The 14,418-nt window shown below is 37.2% G+C and overlaps 1 protein-coding gene across 2 annotated transcripts in view; it reads left to right on the top strand.

The window, feature by feature from the left end:
- Window positions 1-14,418, top strand: part of PDGFD (platelet derived growth factor D) — a 257,387-nt gene that overhangs the window by 205,713 nt on the left and 37,256 nt on the right. For both annotated transcript variants that reach the window (XM_054523728.1, NM_001132318.1), the window contains 1 exon segment: window positions 13,127-13,189. In XM_054523728.1, the coding sequence (XP_054379703.1) occupies window positions 13,127-13,189 (63 nt within the window).

Here is a 14,418-nt window from a genome sequence, read left to right as displayed (position 1 = left end):
ATTGAGGGGTTTGATTACCAAAATAAGGAATGACTCCTAATTCTAAGATTGCCTTACAGTATTATGGACATTTCAAAAAGTTTTTCCAAACCAACGGCACCGAATTCCTTGTCTTCAATTTTTTTCCACCACCCTCATTTCCCTGAATAGCTATCTGTTGTTTCTTGTTTGTTTCCTAGGAACCCCATTATGTTACTTAAGTTCACTGAATTCCAGATTATAAAAAAATGTTCTTTGTATTTTTCATATGCACTGAAAAGGAGGCATGTGAGCAGAGGAGGTGAAGATGTGGCTATATTAACAACCAGTTTCCTACAACTTAGTGTAATGCAGTACAGTATGTCAAGAGACCTGGGCTGCAGGCACTAATTGGCAAGTGACACTGACACTTAATCCTTTGGGGCTGAGTTTCCTGTATGTAGGAAAAGGGTGATCAGGATGACAGCTCTGTGAGAGCAGTGACGTTGAAGTTCTTTTTGTTTCTTTTTCTCCAGTACCTTGAACTGTGTAGTCGGTAGTAGTGGAAGCCATAAATACCTGTTGAACGAATGATTAAATGAATCGCTGAATAGATGATTAAGAAAAAATCCCAAGTGTGGTCTTCAGGATCCTCTGATTTGTCCTGTACCTTCTTTGTCAGTCTAATTTCCTGTCTGTTACTTTGGGCACATGACATACTCACAGATCCCAGATGATGCCAGTCTCTGCCTTAGTGCATGCTCTCTCCTTCACCTGCCTGCTTCCCTATCAAAATCCTTAACTATCATACAAAAGTCAATTCCAAGGCCACTTCTTCTGAGACCTTCCTTCAGCCTTCCTAAATGGACTTAAATCATTCTTTCTCCTGTAGAACTATGGGGCTTTGCTTATGGCCCCAGTAGAGCATTTATTTCTATAGATTAGATTATTCATTTATTTATTCTACAAATATTTATTAACATTTGCTATTTAACAGCCAATATGCTATGACTTTACATTACTCATCTCATTTGAATCTCAGAGCAATTCAATGACTATTCATTCTTCCATTGCCACACTATTTATTGAATGTAAAAGGTTAACAGGCCCTGTTGTAGGTACTTGGTGGGAGAGCAATGAGAAAGTTAGAAAACATTTCCAGCCTTAAGGAGCTTACACCCTAATGGAGAGACACAAACTTGGAAACAAGTACAGAAATAAGTGAAGATCTAGAACTACAAATTCCATTCGACCCAGCCATCCCATTACTGGGTATATACCCAAAGGACTATAAATCATGCTGCTATAAAGACACATGCACACGTATGTTTATTGCCGCATTATTCACAATAGCAAAGACTTGGAACCAACCCAAATGTCCAACAATGATAGACTGGATTAAGAAAATGTGGCACATATACACCATGGAATACTATGCAGCCATAAAAAATGATGAGTTCACGTCCTTTGTAGGGACATGGATGAAATTGGAAATCATCATTCTCAGTAAACTATCGCAAGAACAAAAAACCAAACACCGCATATTCTCACTCATAGGTGGGAATTGAACAATGAGAACACATGGACACAGGAAGGGGAACATCACACTCTGGGGACTGTTGTGGGGTGGGGGGAGGGGGGAGGAATAGCATTGGGAGATATACCTAATGCGAGATGACGAGTTGGTGGGTGCAGCGCACCAGCATGGCACATGTATACATATGTAACTTACCTGCACATTGCGCACATGTACCATAAAACCTAAAGTATAATAATAATAATAATAATAATAAAAGAAAAAAAAAAAAAAAAAAGAAATAAGTGAATAAGATGCTATGGATTGAATGTGAGTGTTTTCCCTAAACTCATCTGTTGAAATCCTAATCTCCACTGTGATGGTATTGACAAGTGGGGCCTTTGGGAGGTAAATAAGACATGAAGGTGGAGCCATCTTGATGCGATTAGTGCCCTTGTAAGAAGAGACATGAGAGAGAAGATCTGTCTCTCTCCACCATGTGTGGGCACAGCAAGAAGACATCCATTTGCAAACCTGAGCCCAACCATGTCAGCACTCTGGTCTCGGACTTCCCATCCTCTAGAACTGTCAGAAATAAAGTTCTGTTCTTTACAAGTTACATATCCTATGGGAATTTGTTCTAGCCACTTCAACTGACTAAGACACAAGATAATTCGAGATAATGGTAAGCCATTAAAAAACTTAAAGTTGCTGATACAAAAAGGAATGACAAGAGTAGGACATTTGAATCAATCTCGACAACACATTTCTTAAGGTCAATTTTGCTTCCTATGCATCCATGCATTAGCCGACACCTCACTCAATGACTTACATACTTTGGTCATTCAAAAATGTCAGTCAAATAGTGAATAAAACTTTGAATTCAGTAGTCTATAAGATACCTTGCAACTTCCAGACTGGTAAGAATAAAAAATAAATACATAAGTAAATAACAGTTTAAAGTGCAAGTGTGAGGCATGAGGCCTGCCAAAAAAAATCCATGTCCAAAGAATATCTCAGCTAATCCTTGGGCATGGGCAATAACCTAGTCAGCTCTGAATTTTCCCAGTCCGGTAGAGGAGAAGCAATAGTTCACTCAATCCCTATTTTTTCTTTCACTCTGGAATGCAGTTTATCCTTTTTTGGCACCAAAAATACCTTTGTACTTGTATTTGGTTTGGATGAATATGGCAGTAAATTTGCATTATCTACGTACACAGATGTAATGGTACAAAAAATTATAGCAAGATGCAAAGAAGAACCAATCTGGGATTAAAATTTTGCTGTGCAAAGCCTAGTGTTTTCACTCATAAAACTGCTGATGAATGTTGCTAGTGTAATAACTGGTCAAAGTAAAGGATGTTCCTGTTAACTGATGATAACCAAAAGTAAAAAGGAATTTTTAACGCCCATACACATGAACTAATAGAAATTAAATTACAGGATCTCTCATTTAATTACCATTTATCCTATTCCAAAGTGATCCTCCCAGCCTGGAGGAGAAGACTTTAAGTTGTTTACTTGGAAGGATGAAGTCCTATGAACTGAGTCAGGCAGTTGCCCCCAGGAGATCTCTTTCACTGATGTTAACCATGGTGTTTGGCAACAGTATTTTTTCTCTTTGTAAAGTTTTATCAGCTCTCTCATAAATTCTTAGGAATTTATGAAAACCTGTACTTAGCACAGTCTGAAACTCACGACCTGTGTGCTTGGCACTCAGTTCCAACAAGTTCACCTAATGGGCCCAGATAGCAAGCCTGCTTTTGAAATCCAAAATGTGCCAGCTGCCTTGGTTAGTTGCTAGTTGAGTGGGGAGTGGAAAGAGGAAGTACAAAGTCAAGAATATACGAATCTCCCCTTTTGTGAGAAAAGTGATTTGCAAGGGTATGAGTCCTATGCTTTTGTTTCAGACTTTACATTAACCATCTCTCTAGTTTAACCACATAAATGACTCTGGAAATCCCCTTAGAAAGAAGTCAGGTCAAGAAAAAGGTACTTTGAATTACTTTTTTTCATTTACATAGCTGTATAGTAGTAACATGACTCTTAAATGTTTTATATTTAGTATGGCCCATAGTGCCAAATGATAATTATGATGGGTGGCAGCTCTGATGAATGAACACTGGTCCAGTGTAAGGATAAGGATGAATGTGTAGAGGGAAAAGATGTCACAACACAAAGTCACCTCACTAGGAAATACCCGTATTTTTAAAAAGAAGGGACAGCTTTTTTAATACTTTACGACTGACACTCCTGATTCTCTTAGAAAATGTTCCTGTTTACATTATAATCCCATCACTTGCTGAGTAACATTTCATGAGTGCTCTTTTTCATGGAACTGTACCAGCTGTGTTGACTGTGGCTTTGGCTTTTAGACTTCAAATGGTATTTTCTCCCTAAAGTCAGATCTTAGGAGTTTTAATTAGTAATGGAATAATTTGAGTTTTTAGAGATAATGATTTTAGCTAAGGGATTTTGGTGACATGGCCTTAATCTTTATACTGTTTGTAATTCCCATTTTCTCTAATTACTGGTTTTAATAATGTAACTAGCTTTTGGCCACCACGAAGAAAATCTATTTATATAACGTCAGTGAAGTACAGAGAAATTTAGCAGTTATTGGGAGTGTGAATTTCAGCACAGAGGCGTGAAATGGTTTGTTGAATTCTGAGCATGAAACAATATTTCCTCTCTTAACCACAATAATAAAAACAAACCAAACAAACAAAAAAGAGTGCTCACTATGTACCAGGCATTGTGCTTGCAAGAAAATGAAAATATGAATCAGATCAATATTTCTTCATTTCAAACTTGTAATTTTCCTAAGGTACAGGAATAATTTCCTAAGTCATTCATTTTAGCTTGGTATAAACAATCTTTAAGATTAGCTTAGCAATATCAAAAGTACAGTCTTTAATAAATTTCAGACCACTGGTGAATTGAATCAGATGTTCTCTTTGAAATGCATTTAAGGAATTTATGAAAACCTGAACTTAGCACAAATCAAGATTTGTTTATTTTATAAAAAGGATTATTTATAAATGAAAAGAGGAATTATTCAACAAAGATGAAAGAGTACAGAGACTCAGCCACAGGTTCAGGTATCTGTGGCACTTCCTTAATAATAGAGCTTGCATCCTGTCTCTCTGCTTTCTCATCTTTTAAAGCTACTGTAGAAATGATGAACGAGATAATTTATGGAAAGTATTTCATATAGTCACCGGCATAAAATCTATGCTCCATAAGTGGCAGACTTTACTGCAAAACAATTAATCACAGAGTTTTTTTTTTTTTAAATGCTAAACAACTAGTCACAAAATTTAAATCTGAACCTAGCTCTTTGGCAACAGATTGTAGAAATACTGTAGTATTCTCTAGGTGTAAATTAAATGTTCATTACCAATTAGTATGACCAAACACCATGGAAGCTATTAACAAAGTAGTATTTTGCAATTTGCAATTTCCTGTGCAGCCCCTTGATATGCGGCACCCCTCTCTCTATCTACAAACAGGCACTGATCCTCTCTAGTTCTTGAATATCATTCTCATGACCCCTTTTAAATCAATGACCCCTTCTCTTCTCAGCTTGCTGGACTGGGGTTTGCTCTAATCTTTCCTTACTATATCGAGAACAAATTCCCAAACTAAGTTCAATCTGAAGAAATCAGAAACTAGCAAGTGTAAAAAGTTCCTTTTCTCATAATGTAGGAAGAAAAATGAACTTTTAAAAATATCTTGACACTAGCACCAAGATTACGTGGATGATTGGTTAATGAATCCTAGCAGTTCTAAATTAAAACATTGTACTTTGTTGTCAATAATGATAAATGAAAATGTTATAAAATTAACTCTTAAATCAGTGAAAATCTGCATGTCTTATCTATATTTCTTATTAAAATTTATTTATTTAATTAAAGATATTTTTACTGTAACAGAAAGCTCCTATCCAGGGCTTCTTGTAACACTAAGAAACATATATTATTAAATTTCACAGGCAAATTCTCTAACTTTGAAAGATGCTCTTTGATTCTTGTTAATTATTGATTCTTAGACTCTTGATATCCTTGTATTAAATATTCTTGCCAATAAAATCTGGCCTCCTGCCAAGGCCTTTACCATATTATGTGTAGAAGAGCTAGCTTGATGATGAGTCTGTAAAGAAAGTATACTTGTTAAGTTTTGGTTGGGCTACAGAGTTTTATTGATTCTAAGGGTTTTTAATTTTTGCTTTATTCTATTCCTGTAGACATTAAGACATTAGTGTAATATCATTTCCACATACATTGTTGGGTCTGCATGCCAGAAATTCAGGTACTGAAGCATCAAAGGCCTTTATTCAAAAGGATCTCCCTGTAGAGTAATCCCAGGACACAGGCCTCCAAGTTTGGCTTTATTTGGATTTCCCTCAGTGGGTCATGAACAGAGCAGAGTGTCATGAACAAACTTATAATTTGTTGAAATAATGGATGTTGATCATGTGTTTGTTCATTACTGTTTTATGAATCTTAACAAACCCCTTTGTCTTTGTTTTGAATGCTTAGAGGTGTTTCTTTTGAAATTCAAAAGCATTAAGCATTTAGAAATTCGAAAGCTCTAAGCATTAACTCAATCAAGAAGCACAGATACAATTAGGAGAGAGATTTCTTTATTTTCTGCCTCTGAGAAGTGAATATAAAGCAGCAAACAGAATAAAATTTTTCAGAATGAGAGAAAATACACTGACAAATGTCTTTTAAAACTTTCCCCAAATAAGTTATCCTTAGTAAGTTAAAGATTGTTTTATTTGAAAGCTTTTTAAAAACTCCCAAGTAACTGCATATATTTTAAGTGCTGGTGAAACACATCCCTCTAGCCATGAATAGTTTATGGCTTATCTACTCAAATACAGCATAATCACCTAGGATCAAAATGAACAGCCACCCTCCATGAGATCCAGGAACAGGTGGTACAACTAATCATCCCAAATGTTTGAAGTATTGGTCTGGGAACAGCTGTCTGCAAAGACTTAAAGGACAAGAGTCCCTAGCTCCACTATCAAGGGATAGGAGAGGGATTTCTTTGGACGTCCATTGCTGGTGCTCAGTAAGTGGTTGAATATGTGCAGGCTTGCTCTGCTGAATGAATGAGTGGATTGTTTGTTAGCTTGTAATATATCAACTGTCCTCTCTGGCATGGGCCCAAGGTATCCATTGGTAAGGAATCTGAAAAGAAAGTTTCTCTGGAGAAACCCTTTCTGAAAATGGAAATTCCCACTCATATCTTATTCTTTAATAGCAAGGATTATTGTTGACAACATTTATTACCTGTAGTGTTATTATAGCCCCAGCTGTATTTGCTTTCAGCCATATAGCACAATTCAGTGGGTGAATTGTTCTCAAATTGAGCCTGACAAATGCCTGACTGACCCTGAGCTGATGGTTCATTGCATGTTTTCATAGCTGCTTTTAAAGACATTAAAAGTTTGTGTTGTGTTAGCCATGTTTTAGTAGAGCCAAATGTGACCATGCTAGAACTCTTTGTAGTCCAGTCTTTGAACAATTCTTTTTTAGCAATTGGTGAGAAACATATCTACAGGAATGCGTTTATTTCCTACCAGGGAATACGTGGGTGACACCATTCAATAAATGATATCATAAATGTTGAATAATTCCTCTTTTCTTTTATAAAGAATCCTCTTTATGAGACAAATAAACCTTCTTGATTTGTGCTAAGTACAGGTAAATGATTTGTGATCATTTACCCCTAAAGGCTTGTCTGTATATTAATATGTAGTATGTGTACACACATCCAATTCAATTTTTTCTTTTCCACTGTGGTTTTAGAAATTTACTGTTTTACTAAAACTAGATGTTTACTATGACATTTTAAAACATATATACAAAAAGAAGAAAATAATATATCAGTGCTAACCAATACCAACTTTTTGTGAATACTTTTTCAGTCCTGCTTCATTCATATATCTGTACATTTTTTTCTAGCAATATTGTATGATATGGAACATACTCTTGTATAAGCTTTTGATTTATGAGTTCATTTTATTTTAAGGATGTTAACTGTTTACCTGTTATATCTGTTACAAGTGTGTTTACTAGCTTGTCCTTATGGTTTTACTTTTGTTTTTGATCTCTTTTAGATTTGTATAACATTTCGTATATATACATTTTGTACATATACATTTTGTATATATACATCTTGTATATATACGAAATGTTATATAAGGTGTATCGATATTTTTTTGTATAAGGTGTATCGATTTTTATGCTTTCTGACTTTAGCATTTATGCTTAGAAATATCTCTTCTACAATACACTTACATAAATATTTATCTGTGTTTTCATGTAGCACTTTAAGATTTTATTTGTACACATCTCCCCAACTTCCGAGTCTGTAACACTTTTCTCATAGAAACCAAACTATGCATCCTAAACTATTTAGAAAGTGAAGATTTGAGAATCATATCTATGTTCCAAAGCTTAATAGTAAAATGCAGAGAATGAGGGAGCTTTGTTTCAAAATGCCAAATGATTAGTTTCACTGCCAAAATATAATTATGAACTATTTTAATGTGAGGAGTTAAGCTGAGGATAAATTATTTTAATGATATAAATTAATTTTATTAATTAAGGCAATGCAGATTAAGATGTTTATAATTATAGAATGATATATAACATTATTTGGTGGGTTGGAAAGAGCATGTAACTAAGAGATGCACAATAGCTACTTGGGTCCTAGTCCTAACTGTAGTCATAATTAGTTGGGAGATGCTGGACAACTCATTTGGCTCTCTGAACTTCAGTTTGCTCATATCAGACCCCCAGATGGTCTCTATAAGGTACAGTAAGGTACACACAGCGCCACAGTGCTAGATTCCCTACATGTACTATGGGAACAAAGTAACTAAAACATCAGCTCCTTTATTTTAGGTTGGAAGATACTACAGTTCAGGAGCAGGAGGTGAGGAAGTCAAGAGCTATGTACCAGCCTCTAGGAGCTAGTAAAGAGTTATCTCCCCTTGGAATAATTAGACATTGCTTGTGAAGCACTTATGTAAGTTTTCTATACCAAAGAACAGAAATGTTTTCTTTGTAAACTAAACTGTTAATATAATTTTAAATGATTATTCACTGTTTGTTCTGTTTTAGCGTTTCTTAAAGTAACGGTAAGGGCACTGTTCTGCTAAGAGCACCCACAAAAAGGAGTTTGTCTTCCATTAGTCTGAAGGTTGAAAATCAAGCAGTCTGCTCAGGATAATATTAAGGGTATATAACAAATAGTATGGCATAGGGACCAACCAGTCAGAATGGACACTGGCTGTAAACTACTGGCTTGCTACTAGCAAGTAGCAGCTGATCATCATCCTTATGTATACACTGGGAGCCAGAGAAATTGGAATATATACTAAAAACTCAGCTAGAAACTTGGAATAGAGTAAAGAACAAATAAACAGCATCTTTGCCATTCCGGAGTGTAATTTCACTTGAGGAAAGAGACAATCAACAATAAAACAAACTTAAAATTATTTCAGATAACCATAAACGCTTTAAAGAAAATTAAGCAGGTTAAGTAGATAGAGTGACCAAGAGTGGGAGTATTTTAAATAGAATGCTCAAAGATGTTAGATATTTGAGCAGAGAACTAAATGATGAGGAGCCAGCCATTGGAGCATTTGGGGAAAGTGCATCCAGGCAGGGAACAGCAGTGAATTAAACCTGAGGGGAGAAGAGGCTTGTCGTGTTATTTGCAGGACTGAAAGAAGGCCAGTGCAGCAGGAGTGGAGATAGTGGGAGAGGTAGGGTATCAAATCAGAGGACACCAGAGGAAAGGAGTTCATAGAGGCAAACGGTAGTCAGATCTTATTTTGCCAAATTCTAAGAGCAATGGAAAGCCATTGGAAGGTTTTAAGCAGATGACAGAAGTGATTTGATTTACCATTAAAAGAGATAATTCTGACCCTAGGGGAAGAGCTAACAGGCTGTTGGGAAACTTGCTGGTTTCCAAGTGGACTTGGGAGGTTATGGTGGAAAAGATGAGAAATAATCGTATGGTGGATTTAGCAGGTGAATCCTCCCTATACCAAGATTCCCCTTTCAGGGCTAAAACCTTGGAGGTTCGGTGTTTTATTTTTATAAGGGATGTCATTCCCTTTTATAAGCTTAATTTAAATATGTCATCTATAAGTAATGGTAAACTTCTGAAGTAACACAAAAGTTGGTTTCTTTTCAATGTCTAATATTTGTGTTGCTTAGAGAAGATAAAGTTGTGTTTTATCTGGGACTTAATGAAATATTTTATCATTTGCTCTTAGTAAAATTTCAAACTGGAATCCTGTAGCCCAGACAGTGAAGAAGCTAAAAGTTCTTGTGTAACATTTGTTTAGGGGCTTGTGCACCAAAGTCCCTTTCTGCTTAAAAAAATCTTAGCAAAATATTTTTACCATGTGTCTATGCAAGGAAATGAACTGAAATCACAGAATTTACTAAGGATAGATATGAAATCTAAATAACTAAGGCTACTTCAAAGGGTGTCCTCACAGAACCATCCACCAGCACTCAGCTTCAACTATATGCATTTCCTGCTCTGTTGATTCCCCTTTTGGAAATCAACAATCCCCTTTTGTTTCATCGTTTTTCTCCCCACACACACGTTATCCAAGGCAGCTGTAACACTGTGGAAGGTCACCAACCACACAGTTTCTACTTAGAAATGAGCTTTGGTGGTCTTAGCTTTGCCAGAAAATGGGTACATGATACAGAACACATCATCTATCTCTCTAAGCATTCATTTCCTTATTTATTTATTTATTTATTTATTTTTTCTTTTGAGACAGAGTTTTGCTCTTGTTGCCAAGGCTGGAGTGCAATGGTGCAATCTTGGCCGACTGCAACCTCCACCTCCCAGGTTTAAAAAATTCTCCTGCCTCAGCCTCCCGAGTAACTGGGATTACAGGCACATGCCGCCACACCTGGCTAATTTTGTGTGTGTGTGTGTGTATTATTAGTAGAGATGAGTTTTCACCATGTTGGCCAGGCTGGTCTTGAACTCCTGACCTCAGGTGATCCACCTGCCTTGGTCTTCCAAAGTGCTGAGATTACAAGCGTGAGCCACCGCTCCTGGCCAGTTTCCTTATTGTTTAAATAAGGAGATTGGACTAGATAATTCTAAAACTATTTCCAGTTCCAAGATTTTAAAACTGTCCCTCTTCTGATTTTAACACATGGTCAACATAACCCTTTACTTTGTTGTATTGCATTTTTGTGTTGATACTTCCCAAATCTATATCTCAAGGTCACATCTCTCTCATGCGGTCCATTCTCATGTAGCAAACTTCCCCCTGAACATCTCCATCTATATATAGTGTAGGCTCCTCAAACGCACTATGCCCAACATGACTCATCCTTTCCCCAGTAAGTTGTTTATTTTTCTGTATACTTTCCTCACCTCGTCTAAGCATTGCTTTCCCTTTGAGTTTTCTACCCGCCTTTTCTGCAAGAACCAACTATTTATCTTCCAAGACTCTACTAACAAATCAGCTTCCTATGTGAAATTTTTTCAAGCCTGCTTTCTCCCCAGGTACAATCACCTACTACTTTCCATGGCATGCTGAGTAGACTGGTATCAGAGCACCCACATGAGTTTACTGCACCTGTTTATTTGTGTGTTTATGTTTCGAATTCCTTGAGGGTAGGGATAGTTTTTATTTCCTCATGATCCTACCCACAGCTCAGAAAGTATTAATAGCAGGTGATTAACAAATATTGAATGAACAAGGGAAAATGAAAATTCCGTAACGTGAGGATTGCTCCTGTCATTACCTTACCTGGCATGTGTCCTCCACCAATAGTCTCATCAAGGAATGGAGAAGCCACTGGCTCTCTGGCTTCTTGCCCAATCTTATCTGCTCACCGACTTATGAAGATTCATATAAATGCCAGCCTTCATTTGATGATACACATCTTCCCGCTGTGGGAATTCAGTGTCCTTTTAGTGTCTATTCTGTTTTGCAGAGTGCAGATACCATATTTCCTGTTTTTTTTCTATTTTCCCTAGGATTAAGATTAGAATAATGAGGCCAGGCCCAGTGGCTCATGCCTGTAATCCCAGCACTTTGAGGGGCCGAGGTGGGTAGATCACCTGAGGTCAATAGTTCAAGACCAGTCTGGCCAACATGGCGAAACCCCATCTCTACTAAAAATACAAAAATTAGCTGGGTGTGGTGGTGCACACTTGTAATCTCAGCTACTAGGAAGGCTGAGGCAGGAGAATTGCTTGAACCTGGGAGGCAGAGGTTGCAGTAAGCTGAGATCATGCCACTGCACATCAGCCTGGGTGACAGAGTGAGACTCGGTCTCAAAAAATAAAAAAAGTGATTAAAATAATGATGTCTAGTCAGTTTTTTTCTTTCTTTCTTTCTTTTTTTACTCTAAGTCCCGGGATACATGGTGGTTTGCTGCACCTATCAACCCATCATCTAGTCAGTTTCTAATACTTGTTCGTTCTTTGAACCCCACATTTGACTCGGTTCTCTCTCAGTAATCAGCTGAAATTTTATTAAACACAGGAAATTTATATATAAACCAGCCTCATCATAACCAATTAACAAATGTACTTCCAGCTCCTCAAAATGTTAATGAAATTTACACCTGATACTAAGCTCTCATTCAGTAGGTATGCTTGGATAAATAAGCTGTCAGACTAGAGTGGCTGAACATTTCTCAGCATCCTCTCAAAACACCTCCCACTCCCCGGTAAGGCTGGAAGATATTTGCCAAAGTGATTTATTTTAGCAAGGTCAGAAAGCCATCTGTGGATTGTAAAAATGACAGAATTAGTTTTCCTTCCCTTAATGTTTTTTAAACTTCCTGGTGCTGTAGTAATTAACATGGAGGTCACATACAAATGGGAGACAAGTTTGCCTTTTAAGAGAAGTTTTTTCTGTGTGATCTATTGCTATCACACATCCACTAAGGCTTATCTGAGATAACTAATGTCTTCAGATCTGCCCTTGACCTTTCTTCCCCAAATGGGCAGTACTTAGTCACTACCAGTCATTTTCTTCCCCTGCCGTCCTTCCTTACATTTGTTGATATAGTCAGGAACAACCCCTTGGAAGTTAGTGTATCGTTGAAAAGATCACCAATATTTTGGACCAGGTCAGCAGGCAAGATTGAACATAATGCATAAACTAGTTTAAGCCAACTATGTGTCAATAATGATGATAATTGTTATTATTCTTTATCAAACACTTTATTCAGTGCCATTGGTAATTACATAATTAATGCATTCAATTCTTAAAACAGCCCTGTAATGTAAGGATTCCATACTAGCCACTTACAGCTGAGGAAAGGAAGGACTGGAGAGGTTGTCAGTTGTCTGTGGTCACACAGCCAGTAGATGGCCAAGTTAAAATTTGCATTCCTGCCTGTGCCTTTTCCATTTCACCAGTACTTACAAGAAAATGTCCATGTCTTGATGAGAAGGGTTCTTGAGGAGATGTGCTTAAGACAAATGGTGACCTGTTCAGCAGGAATATAGCCCTATTTCTGTTGTCACTTAGTTGGAAAAAGATTCAGAAGGCTGAGATGTTGAAACTGTGCACATAATGAATTGAACAGAGGTTTGACTGACTCACATAGATGTTTCTTTGCCTTCCAGGAAGATTTCCAACCCGCAGCAGCTTCAGAGACTAACTGGGAATCTGTCACAAGCTCTATTTCAGTAAGTAATTTATTACTCTGTTGCCAGCAAAAGAAACGGATGGAACAGCTAAGGTCAACCCCAAAAGTACTTCACCTGCATTAAGGACCTGTGGCTTGACCAAAAGCTAGATCTCAAACAGGATGTGTTTCTCCATTTCATTCAGGTTACAATGGATTGTGTCAGAAACCCTTTTCCCTGTGTGTCAGAAAGGTTTCCAGGAACTGCCAGTATAGTATGGTAGGAACTCACGCTAGGCAATAACTTAAATATTTTTCATTTTCAGAGCAGAGCATTCCAATTAAAGGTCTGTCCAAACATATCAAACATATCAAACTAGTTCATGGCCCACACTCAAGTGGAGAATTTCAAAATAGCTTTCGAATATTCCTGGGGAAAATGTTAACCTTTGCATTTTCAAGGGTCTTTTCAGACTTGAAAAATCCCAATGTTTACAGTAAGATAACTTAAGTGCAAATCAGGCATGTATTCTATTTTACTTGGATATAAAACATAACTCACCCTGAAGCTGTAAAATGGTTCATGCTCCAGTTTTTCTTTAAACTTAGTCATTTCTCAGTATTCAGTCTCCTTGTCTACTTTGCACAGAAAGAACAGACCTTGTTTTCACCAATCCTGTGTGTGGCACTTATGTAGCAATAAAATACAAGATAATAAATGCAATTGTTTACTAAAAGGTCAAGAACATAGAGAAAGCTTGCCCATGGTTCTGAGTAGGTCCGTGTGGCTGAGTCAGAGTTGTTGTTGTTTTTCCTAAAATTGGTATGTTATCTTTTTCTCTCTGGAGGATTTTTTAAAAACTCTTTCATATGGCAGGATTCCCTCCACTATGAATTATGTGACTATTTAATTCACCTGGTATGGATGCTGGACTAGAACCTCATCTGATCCAAAAATCGGAGAGCTCTTTGACAGTGATAATAAGTGTTTTGTGTGCTTTCGACAGTCCAGAATACATGCTCTTAACCTAACTTGGTGTAGGCAATCATTATCAATTAGATGAAAGTCAACACAAGGCAGATATGCTGAAGAGGTGCTCAGGCTAAGCAGGAGGGTCACAGTAGAGGCTGATAACTCAAGGCAGACACCAGAAGTTTTTGCAACCTTGACTGAGGGTCATGGGATGCTGTAGCTTCTCAGGCACCTTCGACATGATAGCTCAGGGTTGTCTAATGATTCTTGCCCCAACCACAGAATTACAAGCCTTAAAGGACCTTCAACAAATTAAG

Source organism: Pongo abelii, chromosome 9 (assembly GCF_028885655.2).
Source record: "Pongo abelii isolate AG06213 chromosome 9, NHGRI_mPonAbe1-v2.0_pri, whole genome shotgun sequence".
In the NCBI taxonomy this organism is placed as follows: Eukaryota; Metazoa; Chordata; class Mammalia; order Primates; family Hominidae; genus Pongo; species Pongo abelii.
Note: the sequence above shows the minus strand (reverse complement) of the source record. Positions and strands in the feature narration are given on the sequence as shown.